The sequence below is a fragment of the Panthera leo genome, chromosome A1 (assembly GCF_018350215.1).
Source record: "Panthera leo isolate Ple1 chromosome A1, P.leo_Ple1_pat1.1, whole genome shotgun sequence".
Lineage (NCBI taxonomy): Eukaryota > Metazoa > Chordata > Mammalia > Carnivora > Felidae > Panthera > Panthera leo.
The window spans coordinates 188,539,324-188,554,207 of NC_056679.1; the positions used below are offsets into that span (position 1 = coordinate 188,539,324).

The 14,884-nt window shown below is 43.7% G+C and overlaps 1 protein-coding gene across 6 annotated transcripts in view; it reads left to right on the plus strand.

The window, feature by feature from the left end:
• Positions 1 to 2,253: 2,253 nt before the first annotated feature.
• The window catches only part of EBF1 (EBF transcription factor 1), a 389,100-nt gene continuing 376,469 nt past the window's right edge, over positions 2,254 to 14,884 (plus strand). For all 6 annotated transcript variants that reach the window (XM_042948148.1, XM_042948176.1, XM_042948157.1 and 3 more), the window contains exons 1-4: positions 2,254 to 2,453; positions 4,575 to 4,731; positions 5,270 to 5,333; positions 5,958 to 6,013. In XM_042948148.1, coding sequence (XP_042804082.1) covers positions 2,320 to 2,453; positions 4,575 to 4,731; positions 5,270 to 5,333; positions 5,958 to 6,013 — 411 coding nt within the window. In that variant the 5' untranslated portion in view covers positions 2,254 to 2,319. The remainder of the gene's footprint in view (positions 2,454 to 4,574; positions 4,732 to 5,269; positions 5,334 to 5,957; positions 6,014 to 14,884) is intronic.

A 14,884-nucleotide genomic window follows, 5' to 3' on the forward strand; every position in this document is an offset into this window, starting at 1 on the left:
CGTGTGTACTGTTCCGTCACTGACCCCATGAGCTTCCTAAATCAAAGGGCCAAGGAAGGCCAGCAGAAAGGGGACCTGGATTTCTGGCAGAGAACTCCCCCCAAGGAGTCCTTAGCAGATTTGGCTGCAGTCAGGGAGTTCCTCTGAGGGCAATGAAACAGAAGTTCACCATGTGCTTATTAGAGGTTACGACCTGCTAAAAAATGATGGGGCACATTACCCGGAAACTTCTAGCTATTTTCTTTGCCACTCACATGCATATATACAGAAAGGTCTGAGGTAGGAGACCATTTCTCCCTCCCTCTCTCTTAGCCTCCCCCCCCCCCCCCCAGTCCCCTCCTTTTTAACTCAATCTCTCACTTTCTGGACAACTGGCAGGAGCAGAAGTTGGGGTGGGTTTGTTCAAGTCCCCCGTTTAAACTGAAAGAATGAGGAAGACAGAAATCCTACATGAAATAACCAATCAATCAGAGACGTTGTTGCTCTGGTAAATACACTAAAGAAAAAAAAATACTTTGGGGCGAGGGTAAGAGGTTGGGAAATGAATCTGAGTAAATTTTAGAATGCATCCTGATACAACTCTAGTGAGAGCATTCATTCCACCGTTTACACATCCCGCGGATTACTCGATATAAGTGAGCTTATGGGGACGGTGCCTTAACACCCGCGGCCTCGAAGCTAGCATCAGAACGAGAACCATTTCAGAGGCCAGACAACGGACAGAGTCCGGGTCCCCCTACTCCATGAGGGACCCACAGAGCCTCACTAACCGAGACCCAGGGTCCACCCACTTCTCCCAGCGTGGAGAAAAGTGCCCTCCGCGATCTCCCGCCCCGACCTCGAGCACCCATTTTTCCACCCCACCACCCCCTCCTCAAAGCGAAGAGGTGGGCACCTGGGACGCGCTTCCTGCTTTTTCTGCCCGGGCTCTCCCGTCTCCTCCACTTTTGCCCCCGACGTCCCAGAACAGCGGAGCAGGACGCAGCATCGGCCCTGGGAGGGCGCAGCCTGTGAACCGCGAGCGCGCTCAGGGCGTGGCGAGGATGCTAAAAGGACCGCAACGACCAGGATGCAGACCCCAGTTCAAATCCCTGAGAAAAATATCGCCCTTCCCTTCCGTCTGTTTCCCCTCTCCAGCCCGGCTCTGCCCAGCTGTGCCCAGCTCCTTCCCAGCACAGACGCTGGTGCTCAGCGATCCTTCGCTCGCCACTTTGCGAGGAACTTTGGCTAGCTCCCCTGCGCCACCCGGAGAGGGATGTTAATGAGGGAGCGTGGCCCAGCGCGGCGAGCCAGAAGGCTTCTTAAGCCGCGATTGGCTGCAGCTTTGCGGAAGGATGGCGTTATGCAAATGAAGGGGCGGGGCCGTGAGGCGCGAGCCCCGCCTCCTCCCTTTGGGGTTAGTGTGCCTGTGTTTAGCTCTGGGGAGAGTCAAACTGGATTCCATAGGGAAAGCCTGCAAATCACTTCTATTTTAGCAAGGAGAAAACAGAATCTCCATCCAGCAGGGTCCACCCCTCTCTCTTTCTCCCTCTCCTCTCTCTCTTTCTCTTTCTCTCTCTGTCTTTCCCTCCCCCCCTTCCTCTTTCCCTCTCTCTCCCCCCTTCCCCCCACCCCACTCTCCCTCTCTGGTGTATCTGTCTACGGCAACCAGCGTCCTCATCTAAACGCACTGAAAGGAAAGAAACATCTTTGGTTGGGAGAGAAGGAGGAAAAAAAGAGAGAGAGAGAGGAAAAAACTTGCCTGGTTGTGGAAAATGACACTTGAAGTAGCAAAGCCGGCAGCGCGAGTTGAGTCTATTGTTTCTTAAATTGCCATCAGGGCTTTTTTTTTCTTCCTGCTTCTTCAAGTGAAGGGTACCTCTACAAAAGGAAACTCCAGCCCCTCCTGTCCTCCACCGGCCTGTGATCATTACAAAAAAAAAAAAAAAAAAAAAAAAAAAAAAAAAAAAAAAAAAAAAAAAAAAAGAAAAAAAAAAAGAAAAAAAAAAGCACCCAAACCAAAAATTAACCAACCAAACAACCCCCAACAGCCAAGCATACATCTCTATTTTTTTTATTTTGGTCTTTTCGTTGGATTTTCCCTTCTTTTTTTTTTTTTTTCTCTCCTTTTTTTTCGTGTTATCGCTCAGTTTTGAGCGAAGGTTTACATTTTTAAAAAATTTGCTTTCCAGCCCGCCTTGATCTTCTAGCGCGAGTTCATCGTCTCAAAAAAAAAAAAATCTCTGGCTGGCGTTTTTCTTTCCTTTTTTTTTTTTTTTTTTTTTTTTTTTTCAATATTTTCAAGGGGGAGGAGATTTTCCACAAGAAAAGGTTGTTTTCATGTTTGGGATTCAGGAAAGCATCCAACGGAGTGGAAGCAGCATGAAGGAAGAGCCGCTGGGCAGCGGCATGAACGCGGTGCGGACGTGGATGCAGGGCGCCGGGGTGCTGGACGCCAACACGGCGGCGCAGAGGTGGGTACCGCTCGGGGACCGCGGCCGGGGAGGCGAGCCGCAAGCAGAAGAGCCGGGAGGCGGTGGCTGCGGCCGCCGCGGGGCCCGGCCGCGCTCTTGAGTCCGCCGCTCGGCTCGGCTCGCCTCCGGGGCTCCGCGCTCCCGGGCCGCGCTGCCTTGGTCGCCTGCGGCCGGAGAGCCGGGAGCTGCCTGCGAGAAGCCCACGCTTTGCCGGCACTTTTCCCTGCTTCGCCTGTGACTGTTTTCATTTCGTTTTAAGCCAGAAGAGGCGTCTCATCAGCACGATGTTGGATATCTGTGTTTTTTTATGTGATTGCTCTTTCTTTCCTGGCCGGTTGTCTCCTCTTTCTTTTTCTTTCTTTCTTTCTTCCTTCTTTTCTTTTCTCTTTCTTTTCTTTTCTTTCTCTTTCCTATCTTTTCTTCCTTTCTTTCCTGCCTTTTTTCTTTCTTCTTTTCTTTCTTCCCTCCTTTCTAAACTTTTTTCCTTCTCTTCTTTCTTTTCCTTCCTTCCTCTTTTTTTTAACTCCTTTTCCCCTCCCTTCCCTTTTTCTTTTCTTCCTTCTTCACTTCTTTTCCTTTTTCTCTTTCCTTTCTCCCTTACCTCTCTTCCTTCTTTCCGTCCTCCCTCTCTTCATTCTTTCCTTCCTCTTCTTTCTTCATTCCTCCCTCCTCTCTCCTCTTCTCATTCCCTTACCTCCCTTTCTCTCCTATTTTCTCTCTCCATGTATCCCCAGAACCTTCTCTTAGTTCTCTGGTCTTGTTCTCTCTCCCTCTCTCTATCTTTCTGCTTTTCTCAGTCCACCGGTAGAACGGCAGCTCCCAACTTTGATTGTGACATTTCCTGAAAGTCTTCCCCACCCTCTGTCACCACGGCCCCTTCCAGCCCCTCTCCCACTCTCAGCTCCTGGGATGCTAGACTGTGTGACTTGGAGGCACTTCCCTTGGAGATTGACCTGGGGGAACTTTTCTGGGCACTCTTATCAACCTTTCTGAGGACGCCTGGCCCCAAGTGAGAAATGGCCTTTTTTCCCAGACCACCAGCTGGGCTTGGGGGAGTAGGAGATTTGTCTGCCCCAGGCCCTGTCGGACTCCGAGAGGGCGGAAGGGGAAAAAGGAAGATGACTAATTACCTCATCCTCATCTTCACGGGGCAGGGGACAAGTGTCTGCAACACTGTTCCCATCCCCGTTGAGAACAAGGATGGGGGTGGTTAGCAGTGAGAGTGAGTTGGGTAACTGGGCTGGAAGCGAAAGAGTGTGTGTGTGTGTGTGTGTGTGTGTGTGTGTGTGTGTGTGAGCGCGCCCTTGTGTTGGGCAGGCCGGGCTGTCAGTGGCCTCCCGCGCCCCTGGCACCCGAGCCTCCAGTCCCCCCGCGGGCGCGCTCAGCCGGCACCCCTGGTCCATAGGATTTCTGGAATGAGTGTGAGGGTTTTTGTGGAACAGCGAAACTTTGTCAGGACAGGTCTTTTAAACCAGCTCCCTGTTCCACAGCAACCACCCTTGACAGCTCTGAGTTGACCCCCTCAGATCCTTTTTCTCACATGCCTTATTTGGGGAGGGGGCGTGCGGTGTCCAGAGGCCGGGCGCCCGCGCCTGGCGGGGGCACGCGAGGTTTCCTGGAGGATGGCTGCGGCTTCATGAAACTGAGCCTGTTCCCCATCCATCCTCACCTGCCCTTGAGGCTGAGGCGGGAGATTCGTGGGGGTGGCGGGCACCAATTCCCATGCCTCCCTCTCTCCAAGTTGTAAACTACCAGCTGTGTTCCGCGAACGCGGGTTCACTGCATCCACCTCTACTTTTCCTTCCCACGTAGCGCGCGTCAGGTCAGAGTAAAGGCTTGCAGGGTTTTATCTCCTGCGCAAAACCCTAACAAAACTTTCATGGCCCTTCGGCGAGTTCGGGGGGCGCGCCGTGTACTTGGCGGGAGGACTGGACACGCGAGAGCACGCATGTCCCGTCGCCGGGTGGGCCCCGGGCGCCGGAGGGGGCGTTTAGGGCGCCCACTAGGTGTTCTGGGGGTAGACGAGGTTGGTGCGTGAGGGCTCGCGCGTGTGTAAAGGGTGACAAAGGGTCGCGCGTCGGTGTCCCGCTTAGCCGTCTAACTCTGCGTCTTTGGCCGCAGCGGGGTGGGTCTGGCCCGGGCTCACTTTGAGAAGCAGCCGCCTTCCAATCTGCGGAAATCCAACTTCTTCCACTTCGTCCTGGCCCTCTACGACAGACAGGGCCAGCCCGTGGAGATCGAGAGGACAGCCTTTGTTGGGTTCGTGGAGAAGGAAAAAGTAAGTGGGCGCAGCGCCGCTGCCCCTCGCCCCCGACCGGGGAGCAGGCCCAGCCGCTTCGGGAGGCGCGCTCCTCGGCGAGTGCAAAGCATCCATAACACACTCCTGAGCGGGGTCCCCCAAGCCACTTCCCGTCCTGGGCGAACCCGGGCTCCTCATCCATGAGGTTCTGCTCCAAAAAGTTCGCGTGGAGCCCCAGAGCTGGAGAGAGGCGAGCCCGGCTTCGCACTCCAGAGTCGAGGGCGCCTGGGATGAACCCGCCCTCAATGGCGCGACCACGCGCGGCTCCTGCCTCTGCTGACCCAGGCCCGAGCCCCCAGGCCCCACGGAATTTTCTGGAAGGGAAGAGGGGGCAGTAAGGGTCGGGAGGGCGGCAGAGGGATCACAGTTGGCCGCAATTTCTGCTGCTCCTGGGCCTGTCCGGTTCCCCGGCCGGGGGTCCCTTCTTCGGGAAAGTTGCCTCGAAGTCGGTCCACTCGCTCACGCCGACCTCTCTCCTGCGTCTCTTGTTGTGTCTTTGCGTCTCGCTGAAACCCAGGAAGCCAACAGCGAAAAGACCAATAACGGGATTCACTACCGGCTCCAGCTCCTCTACAGCAATGGTGAGGCTCAGGTCGGGTCGGGTCGGCGCCGGCACCCTGGGGCTCTGGGTGAGGGCAGGGGACGCAGCCAGATCCAGGTGGACGAGAGCCCTGAGCACGCTCGGTTTTCCGCTGCCCTCGGGGTCACCAGGCCTCCCCTAAGTTTCACCTGAGGAGGTTTCACGCAAGCAGGCCCCGAGTAGCCGGAGGGCGGCCGTGGCGGGCTCGAGCACACCTGGGGCCAGGTGTGGAGCCCTGGCCCTCGCAGGGCCAATTCCTTTCTTCCTCCCATTCCTAAAGGAGGCTGAGTTCAGACTCCAGGCCCTAAGTCCTTGGGCTCAGGGAGCTAGAGCAGTCGTGGCCTTGATGGCTCCCAGAGAGCGCGCAGAGGGGCTCCCAACTAGAGAAGTGAGAGTAGCCAGGTGGGGGTCCCGCCCCATTCTCAGCTGCTGTGCATAGGGACTGGCCCCTCTCTGGACACTGGGGAAGATGGGGGTGGTGGTGTCCTGCCTGGGCTTCTCTGGGAGAGTAGGCGTTGCATACGCCTTGGAACCCCATTCTTTGTTGTTTGTTTGTTTATTTAGCGGCGGATCCTCTCTCACTTAATTTTCCTTCGTTCCCCACTCCCCTTTCCCTCTCCCCCAGGGATAAGGACGGAGCAGGATTTCTACGTGCGCCTCATTGACTCCATGACAAAACAAGTAAGTTTCTTAATTTCGCGCCGCGGGGTGACTCTAGCGCCTCTAAATTTGGGGAAGCCAAGAGGCTGGCTACTCCCTAGGACCGGGCCTGGAACTCGAACTCTCAACTCCAGGGCGGACCTCAGACCGCACTCTCAGCGCAGCCTTGCAAGTGATTACACACACACACACACACACACACACACACACACACACACACACGCACGCACACGCCTGCCGCGTGGGGAAGGTGGCTCGACGGCTCCTTCCCACCAAGGGAAACCCAGGCCTTGTGCGTTAACACTACAGGGTGCTGAGTGGGGAGAGTAAGTGCTGAACTTCCTTTGACCCTGCGGAGGAGCCCCAGGGGGCGCAAAAGGTGCCCTGGGACCTTGGTGTAGAGTGGGCTGAACTTGTGAGATCCAAACCATCCGGGCCTCTCCAGGGAGGTATAGGGTAGGGAAGTGCGTGAGGAGGGAGGGGGGCTAGGTAGCTTCCTTAGCAACGGTGAGGTGAGCTGAGAGCAGAGATGACCCACTCCACAGATTTCTTTTCTTTTCTTTTCTTTTCTTTTCTTTTCTTTTCTTTTCTTTTCTTTTCTTTTCTTTTCTTTTCTTTTCTTTTCTTTTTTTTTTTTTTTTTTGTCTTAAAAGGAGGTTGTGGTAGTAGTACTGTTGGAAGAGGGAGCAACAATTGTTACGGAGTATTTTGTAAAAATCCTCCTGCTTTTGCCTCCGAGTTTGGCAAGAAGCCAGGCAGCGAGAGTGAGCTTGTGGTCTTAAAGGTATATAGACGGCATTTTCTGAAACTCCCCAACACGCGGGTGTCAAGCATTATACATTAAGGTTGAGTTATGGTTTAAAAGATACAATTATGAGCCGAGTCAGAAAAGAGGCCTGACGTTTTAATGAGGCACAGGAGCCTTTTTTTTTTTTTTTTTTTTTTTTTTTTTAATTTTAAGGCATAGTTTAGTTTCAGAATTAAGTAGCTGCTTAGGTAGTTGGAGGACTTAGTAACAAAAAAGAAGCCAGCTTTACTGGGTGGGGGAAAGAAATTAGAACAAAGAGAAAAGTTATCAAAGTGTACCAACTACCAATTTAGTAAGATGAATAAAACTTATTTGCTTGATTGCGATTTTAAAATATTCCCTTTAAAATAAGGAGGGTGATCTTCTTTAATAGATACTGACTTAGAAGTTTTCAAATTAGGGCATACATGCACATTTAAAAATTGTTTTTAGATAAGCATGGCTTAAATATGTTGTGCACAATGCACATTCATAAGCTGTTGGAAGTTTTAAAATAGCAAGAACTTTTCAATAATAGCTAACTTTGATTATTAGTCTCATATTTCATGGTGAACTAAGAAAAAAACACGAGGGTATGAAATGTAGTTTTAACAATAATAAATAAATACATATTGAAATCTATTTTAAGTTATTTGCCCCAAATATTTGGCTTTCCTGAAGATTTAATTCTTTGTTGATTGGTCAGAGTAAATTCACATTTGTACTTTTGGTCTTCTTTTCTTTACTGGTTTTGATTATTATATAGGATAATTCCCTTTCATTTGAACACATTGTATTTTGTTAGTTAGAAAATTTTTTTTATCCTGCCAAGCAGAAACAGAAAAGCCTGATTTCAGTAACATTTTTTTTTTTACTGTATCAAAACAAAAATGTCTTAAGTGGAGTTTTGTTTTAAAAAATTGTCTTTGATACCATACGTATCGTTTCCTGCCATTCTCATCAGAGGAAAGAAAAGGTGGGGGAGGGGAAAGTATGAACTCTAATACATATTCCATATGTATTTATTAGAATTTACTTTTCAAAGATAAAAAATCCCCACAAACCTGTCTGCTTGTGCAACATTGTCCACTTAAATATTAAATTATAGGCAGCACTATGAAATGAACAATTTTAAGGAGTTCAAAACTGGGACATGTTTGGAGTGATTAACTGCTTTCAAAACTTTATTTTAGACCCCTTAAACAAAAAGTGCCACCAAGAATTGATTTTCCCATTATGAAATGAACTGACTTTATGCAGTCTCATATGGTGGGAGAATACTCTTGATTTTTATAAAGCAATACATCAAATATCATTTTACTAACAAGGTCATAGAGCTTAAAAACTCTTAGGGCATTTTTTGACTGCATGGTATTATAAATTCTATGAGTTGGAGGTGGGGAACTAGATCAAGATACAATTTATTTTTAATAATAACAGATATGAGAAAGTCATTTGCCATAATATGACATCTCACTGAAAGTTAAAATTATAAATGTATACAATTATATATTTTGGTGGGGAGAGACCTGAAAAAGGTTTAAATAATTATCTGAATTAAGTCCAAAAATACCAAGAGAAAGTGATTTTTTTTTTTTTTTTTGAGGCATACCTGTTTGCTCTCATAATAATTGTCTAATGCATTCTGTGGTAGCTTTCGCTTTGAAAGGCAATCCCTGACCATTATCTGTTTGTTTGTTGATTATGTGCTGTAAGAGTTTGGGAAGTAGGTTAGCTACTTGTATACATAGTTAATACAATAGTCTTCAAAAAGAGTTCAGTGTGAAGAAGCATAAGTTTTCTTGCTGTGACATTATTATTATATTTTAGCCTTGATTGGTGAAACAGCAGATTCTCAACTAGCTTGAAATTATTCTATGATAATTAACTACCACGTCTGATTTAAAATTTCTTAATTTTTTTTATTTTAGTTAAATATGAAGTGACCCGTTCAAGTAAGGCTTGACATAAGCTGACTGATTAAATGGTTACAATTTTTTTTCCCCTGTGAAATTCTTCCAGATAGAGTCAGGATTTTGATGTTTAGAGTAAAGAATGGGATAATTTCAATGCTAGGATGAGTTCTAATAACATCATAATTTTTGGAAGGAATACCTAGCCACAGTTCAAGTGTCTCCTCTTAGCTGCTTGCTTGTAACATTTTTCATATCACAGAGGCAGATTTTGTGTGTGATGTCTTATCTTTGACTCACAAGTTGGGGTTAAAACTCAAAGGGAATCTTTGGCAAGGAGAATCCAAAACTAGCTGTGCATTCTATATTTTCATACAATGTTCTTGAACTTGGGTGGAGTTAGCAGCATTGAAGTCAAACAGAAATGTACTCAATCAACCAAGATGTATTAGTGTGACACAGTATTTCACACCTTTTCAAAGTGTCTCATTACACTATTTTGGGTAATGACTCTTAATTTTGGACTCAACTGGGAAAGATGAAGTTTTATTACAAGTGAATGTGTAAGAATCTGAGCCCCCTTATTCCCATGCCTCTCTCATAAAACACAAAGGATGTAATGATATTTAAAAAATTCATCCACCAACTAGAAAATAAGAGGCTTGCTTTTGGGAAGGGTTGTTCAAAACCAAGTTTAGCTGGACTAAAAATAGGTTGTTTTTGTGTCATTGCTGTTTTTGGTATTCCATTAGAGAGCATGCAAAAAGGCCTGTAGGATCCAGAAGTTTATGGCTGTTGCATTCAGAAACAATATCTACTACAGAAGTTCAAATGACCCCAGTGGGGGAGGTCTGAGGTTTAATGTGGCTCATTTCAGATTTTCATGTAGTATTTGAAATATAATTATGTTATGTGATTGCTTTGGTGAGTTAACATTAAATAGTTAAAAAAAGCCTTTAACTTATCTTCCCTCCTACCATCTTGCTTTAAAAAAGTGACATTTTTATAATTCAAACAAAGAGTACCAAATTCCATAAAGTTATCTAAAACTAAATACTCTTGCCCCCAGACAGAAGCTCTTTTTTGGAAAGGGGAAAATGATAGTCACATAATCTTTGTCATGTATGGATTTGAAGGGAGGTGATGTGGTAAGGGAACCCTAAAAAGGTCCTAGCATAGTGGAAAGTCCAAAGTACAATAATCAGAAATGCTGTCATATTTATCTTACAAACTAATCTTCTTTATATATTTCTTTTGATGTTCCCAGTACTTTAAGTTATTGATGCAAGTGCATTTTTTCCTATTGATTGTTTCATTATATCCTGCCACAGCTGCGTAGATTTGATTAACCACCCTTTCAGTTCATGGTTCTTCATTGGTAGATAAACACATTTTTAGTATATCAATACTGAATTCCATATCGAAAGGAATTCACAGGCCAGTAGAGAGGTTCTTTCATACATTTGGGGAAACAAACAAACAAAAAAAGACAGGGCAAGTTTATAGTCAGGAGCCATATTTCAGCAGCTTTCTCTCTCCTTTGGTAACATGTCAAAAATGCAGGTGATTTAAATTTCCTTGCACATAGAGGAATGAAGAAGTTTGGAATTTTTATGCATGATCAGGACCTGTGTTTGGGAAAATGTAAACTCATCACAGTGGAAAATGTGTTGTTTGGAGTCTGGGGGTGAAAACAAAGCTGATGGTTTTGGAGAGATTGCCGGAGCCAGATGGCCTAGTACTTCCCCAGTCTGGCGGTCCAACTGCTCCCTCCTGGATAATATACAGCCATTTGTTCAGGGATATTTACGCTAGAGCTGTTTCCATGTGAATGTTTGAACAGCATTAAAAACGAACATATTAGTAGTGATGCATTTATCGAACTCCGATGACTACACCAATAGTCTGTTCTTAGGTCTTTACTTATATTGGTGACAGGAGTGAAGGAGTGTTTGGATGTTGGTGAATTGTTTATATAGTTGTTGAGTAAAAATGATTTGGTCTCAGTGAATAATTAAAATATGTAAGCATTTGGAGCCAAACTAATGAAAATAATGATAGCACCTACCTTGAAGCTCTGTTGTGAGAATTCATACATGCAAAGTGCTTAGAATAGTGACTGGCACATATTAAGTGCTTAATAAATTAGCTGCTTTTATTATTTTATTATTATTATTATTGTCCCATTGGGTTGACAAAACCAGCTGTATCTACTAATATACATGTAAATATAATTATCATATGAGTGAAATATCTCATTACTGTTAGAAAAAGAAATATAATATGGGGTTGTTAGAATGATTCAATTTTTATCTTGGTGCTTGAATAACATAAGGGATTTCATTTCTTTGAGACATTAAAGATGTATTCTAAAGCTAACTGCTTTTGATACACATTCTCTTTTTATTCAAGGCTGTGATGTAACTGAATGGTATACTGAATATGATATCATTCCTTTGCAACTTTCCTAATTCAGTTCTGAAAACAGGCCTGCTTAGCTGCTGAGCTGAAATTACATCTTTATAATTTGTTCACCAGTAGCCAAGCTGCTAATTGAAGCAAAATAATTTTTTATTTTATCCCACTATTAATGTTGGATTGCTGTTTGACACAATTGTTTATGAAATGTCAGATTTGTAGTGTTTCCTTTGGCACAGGTTAATTTTTAACTAGGGCTCCTTCACCTTCTGGAAATTTCTGGGATCACATAAGCTAGCACTTTTTTTTTTAAATGACAAGTAATATAACTTGGTGGTTGAATGCAATGATTAATAGTACAGTACATTGATATTGTAGGTGTTCATATTATTTTTTGATTAGTTCCAATTCTTGCTAACTTGCTACCAAAGGCTTGTTGACAGTCTGTATTTAGAGGACATTTTACTTCTGGTTGAAGGAGGTACTTTGTACATTCATGAACTTATTCTTGAAGGTGACAAATTAGATTTGGCCTTTATTTTGTATGTAGAAAATGAAGTAACATATTTTCAAGGTTACTATTTTTACTTAAAAGGAAAATTAGGAGTTTGGGTTAGTTATGGGTAACCTCCCTTTCTTTCTTTCTTTCCTTCTCTTTCTTTCCTTCCCTTTCTTTCTTTCTTTCTTTATTTCTTTCTTTCTTTTCCTCTTTCCCTTTTTTCTTTTCTTTCTCCCTCCCTTCCTTCTTTTCTTTCTTTCTTTCTTTCTTTCTTTCTTTCTTTCTTTCTTTCTTTTCTTCCTTCCTTCCTTCCTTCCTTCCTTCCTTCCCTCTAATGATGAGAAGTCTCCTACTATTTGATTGTAAACCAGAAAAGACTCTTAATGAAAACATTTACTCCTCAAACCCTTTTGGATTTGAAGAACCAAAGTCAAAAGTATTTTCCTCACCCTCTTTGTTTTGGCATAGAACACAAAGAGTTAAAACTATTAGAAAAGTAAACAAAGAAAAGCCGTGCTCAATTCTCTGTATTTCCTTTGGCATGCTATTGAAGTGTGATCCTGGTGCATGTTCACTGTGTATCTTTCCTTTCACTGTGTGGTCTTTATCCATAGTAAGTTTCAATTAACTTTTAAGACCCAGTGATATTTTGGAAAAGCAAGGATGAACCACACTTCACCAAATGCCATCTAAAATAGTGGGAACTGAGGCAGATTTTTTCTACTGATTGATTTATTCCTTTTCACAGATGATATAGGTGAATTTATAATTGGGCATTTGAAATTGATGGCATTTTATTCTCTCGCAGTAAAACTTCTGTTACTGCTGTTGCATAAAGCTATGAAAGTTTAATGATTCCTATTTTTTTTCCTCTTTTTTGTTCACTAAAAAAACTACTCTGGAAAAAACCCTCAACCTGAAAATTAATGGAGTGTTAAAAATAATTTGCTATTTTCTTTCTGCTTATTAGAAGAGGGCATTAAGAAAAGGGAGGTTGGTATATCAGAAAGCTAAATCCGCTCCACATGTGTCACTTTCGACAACTTCTTTATCAATTGCATCAGGTTTTTAAAGTTGAGATGAAGTTAGTGCTGTTTATTCTTTCGCTTTTCTTCCTGTACAAGTATTCCTGTCACTGTCAGCGATTTACTTGCCATTGGAAGGATTACGGTCAATATTGTTTTCTACTTGATAATTGCATTTTGTATTTCTTAGGTTAAAACCCTAACTTGCTTTGCCATCAATTCATTTATTTAAATAATATATTTTATATACTTTCTCTCCCCATCCTGCCCATGTCTGTTAATAGGCCTCAGGTCTGTACTCCTGATAAACACATTGATTTATTTAAATCACTGTTGTCTTTGTCATTCTCACAGCAGACTACCTTCCTCTCAGTGAGCAGACGCATGATTTACTGTGGAGGATGAAAATAAGCCTTCTTCTTGGTGTCCCATTGTCTGGGCCCTAAACCAGCTGTCTATTAAAATGGTTTCACTTAAAATAGTCAATGCCGTTTATATGCTTCTGTGATCTCCCAGCTGATCCAGGCTCAGGGCGCTTGATTCACACCCCACAGAGGCACATATTTAAATTAGTAAGAAAAGCAGAAACTTCTAAGTTGGTATTAGAAGATCCCTTTCCTTTTAGGCTTAAAGTCTGGGTTTGCTGAACTGTGAACCCGTCTTTACGGTGTATGAAATGTAGATGGTAGAGAGTTGATGTGTGGCTATCAGCTGTATGTGTAAGCTGGAGGGAGACCTTGGTGGCATTTTTAAAAGGTCTATTTGTTGACACGCTGCTTCAGAGATATTCAGCAAAATAAATGTATCATATTTTCCGATTTTGGATCTCATCAGAATGTTGATTTCTTGGCCCATATCTTTCATACGAGTGTGTGTGTGTGTGTGTGTGTGTGTGTGTGTGTGTTTAAGCAGCTTTTTCAGTAACAAATACTGCACAGGTGAGGTCAGAGGGAGATCTGCCTGTGACTGAGTTCCACTCTGTAACTGATTCTGTTCTACTAAGCTTCCAGTTCACTGTACTTACAGGGTTTTAATTCTACTTCATAGGAGAGTGAAGAAACTCCCTCTTTCTCTTGCTTTTATTTCAGAAGTCACAGAAGTAGGACTTCTTTCTCTGCATGTATGTGCTGAAAAATATTGTTCTGTTGAGGCCTCAGAAAGGGAGACAGCAGAGACTTCATGCTGCCACCCCTCCCCGGAATGCTTAACTATTTCTGAGCAAATGCAAACTCATGCTTTTATTTTAATATGCTAGATTTAGAGAAAGATTCTCCATTTTGAGTCTGCTTGCCAGAAGTGAAGTGGCAATTTGGCATTTGATAAAGAGATGTATTACAGAGGCCCTGGGCCTTCGACAAATGATGTTCAGTCACTAAAGATAAAAACATAGGCTCTCTGGGCATGCATGGACCATCTACTGTGTGGGGAAGTTGTGAGCGTATCTGTATTGCAGCGTGTCTTTCATTGGGTATCATCACTGATTTCAGTGGAACCAGCAGCCTCAACAAAAATAATACTGGTCTCATCTAGAAAGAATCAAAATGAGAAGGTCTGATGTAACTGTTATGCATTCCTCTTAAAGAAACCAAACTTCTTTTTTTTTTTTTTTAAAACAGGAGGGAAAACCCTGCAATATCTACGAATATATTTACCAAGTTACTTGTATTAGTTTAGCATGACAAAAAACTGAAGTTGAAATGGAGGTTATCAGGATATTAACAACCAAAACATGTAGTGGTAATAGGATGCCACAAAAATGCATCCGATTAGAATTTTTTAACACCATATATGAGACCTAATCAGTTATTTACTGTGTTTCTTTGATTTTAGCAGTGATTGCAATAAATAAAGCAGACAGATACAATTTTTGGCTTTCAAAATGTTTTTGATTTACTTAATGCATTTTCTTGACTAAAGCAGCTTCTTGGGCGTTTGAAAAGTTCTTTTAAGAGTACAGGAAAGAATCATCAGTGTGTGCTAAAACTAGTGGATGAACATTTTAGGCATAATATGATATTACCATAATCTAGATTAGCTCTCTATAGGATAGTTATGAATTACATAAGATGAAGGAGTAACTTCACGGTGGGGAAATCTGGCTGATCGTCTCTGGTGGATGGCAGGCACCACCTTAACCAAATGGTCAGTTTACCGTACCCTTTCGTTTACTGTACCATTATAGTAATAGAACTAGCCGACAGTGTGATTTGATACACCGAGAAGAACCCAGAATCACATCTGTGGTATTCT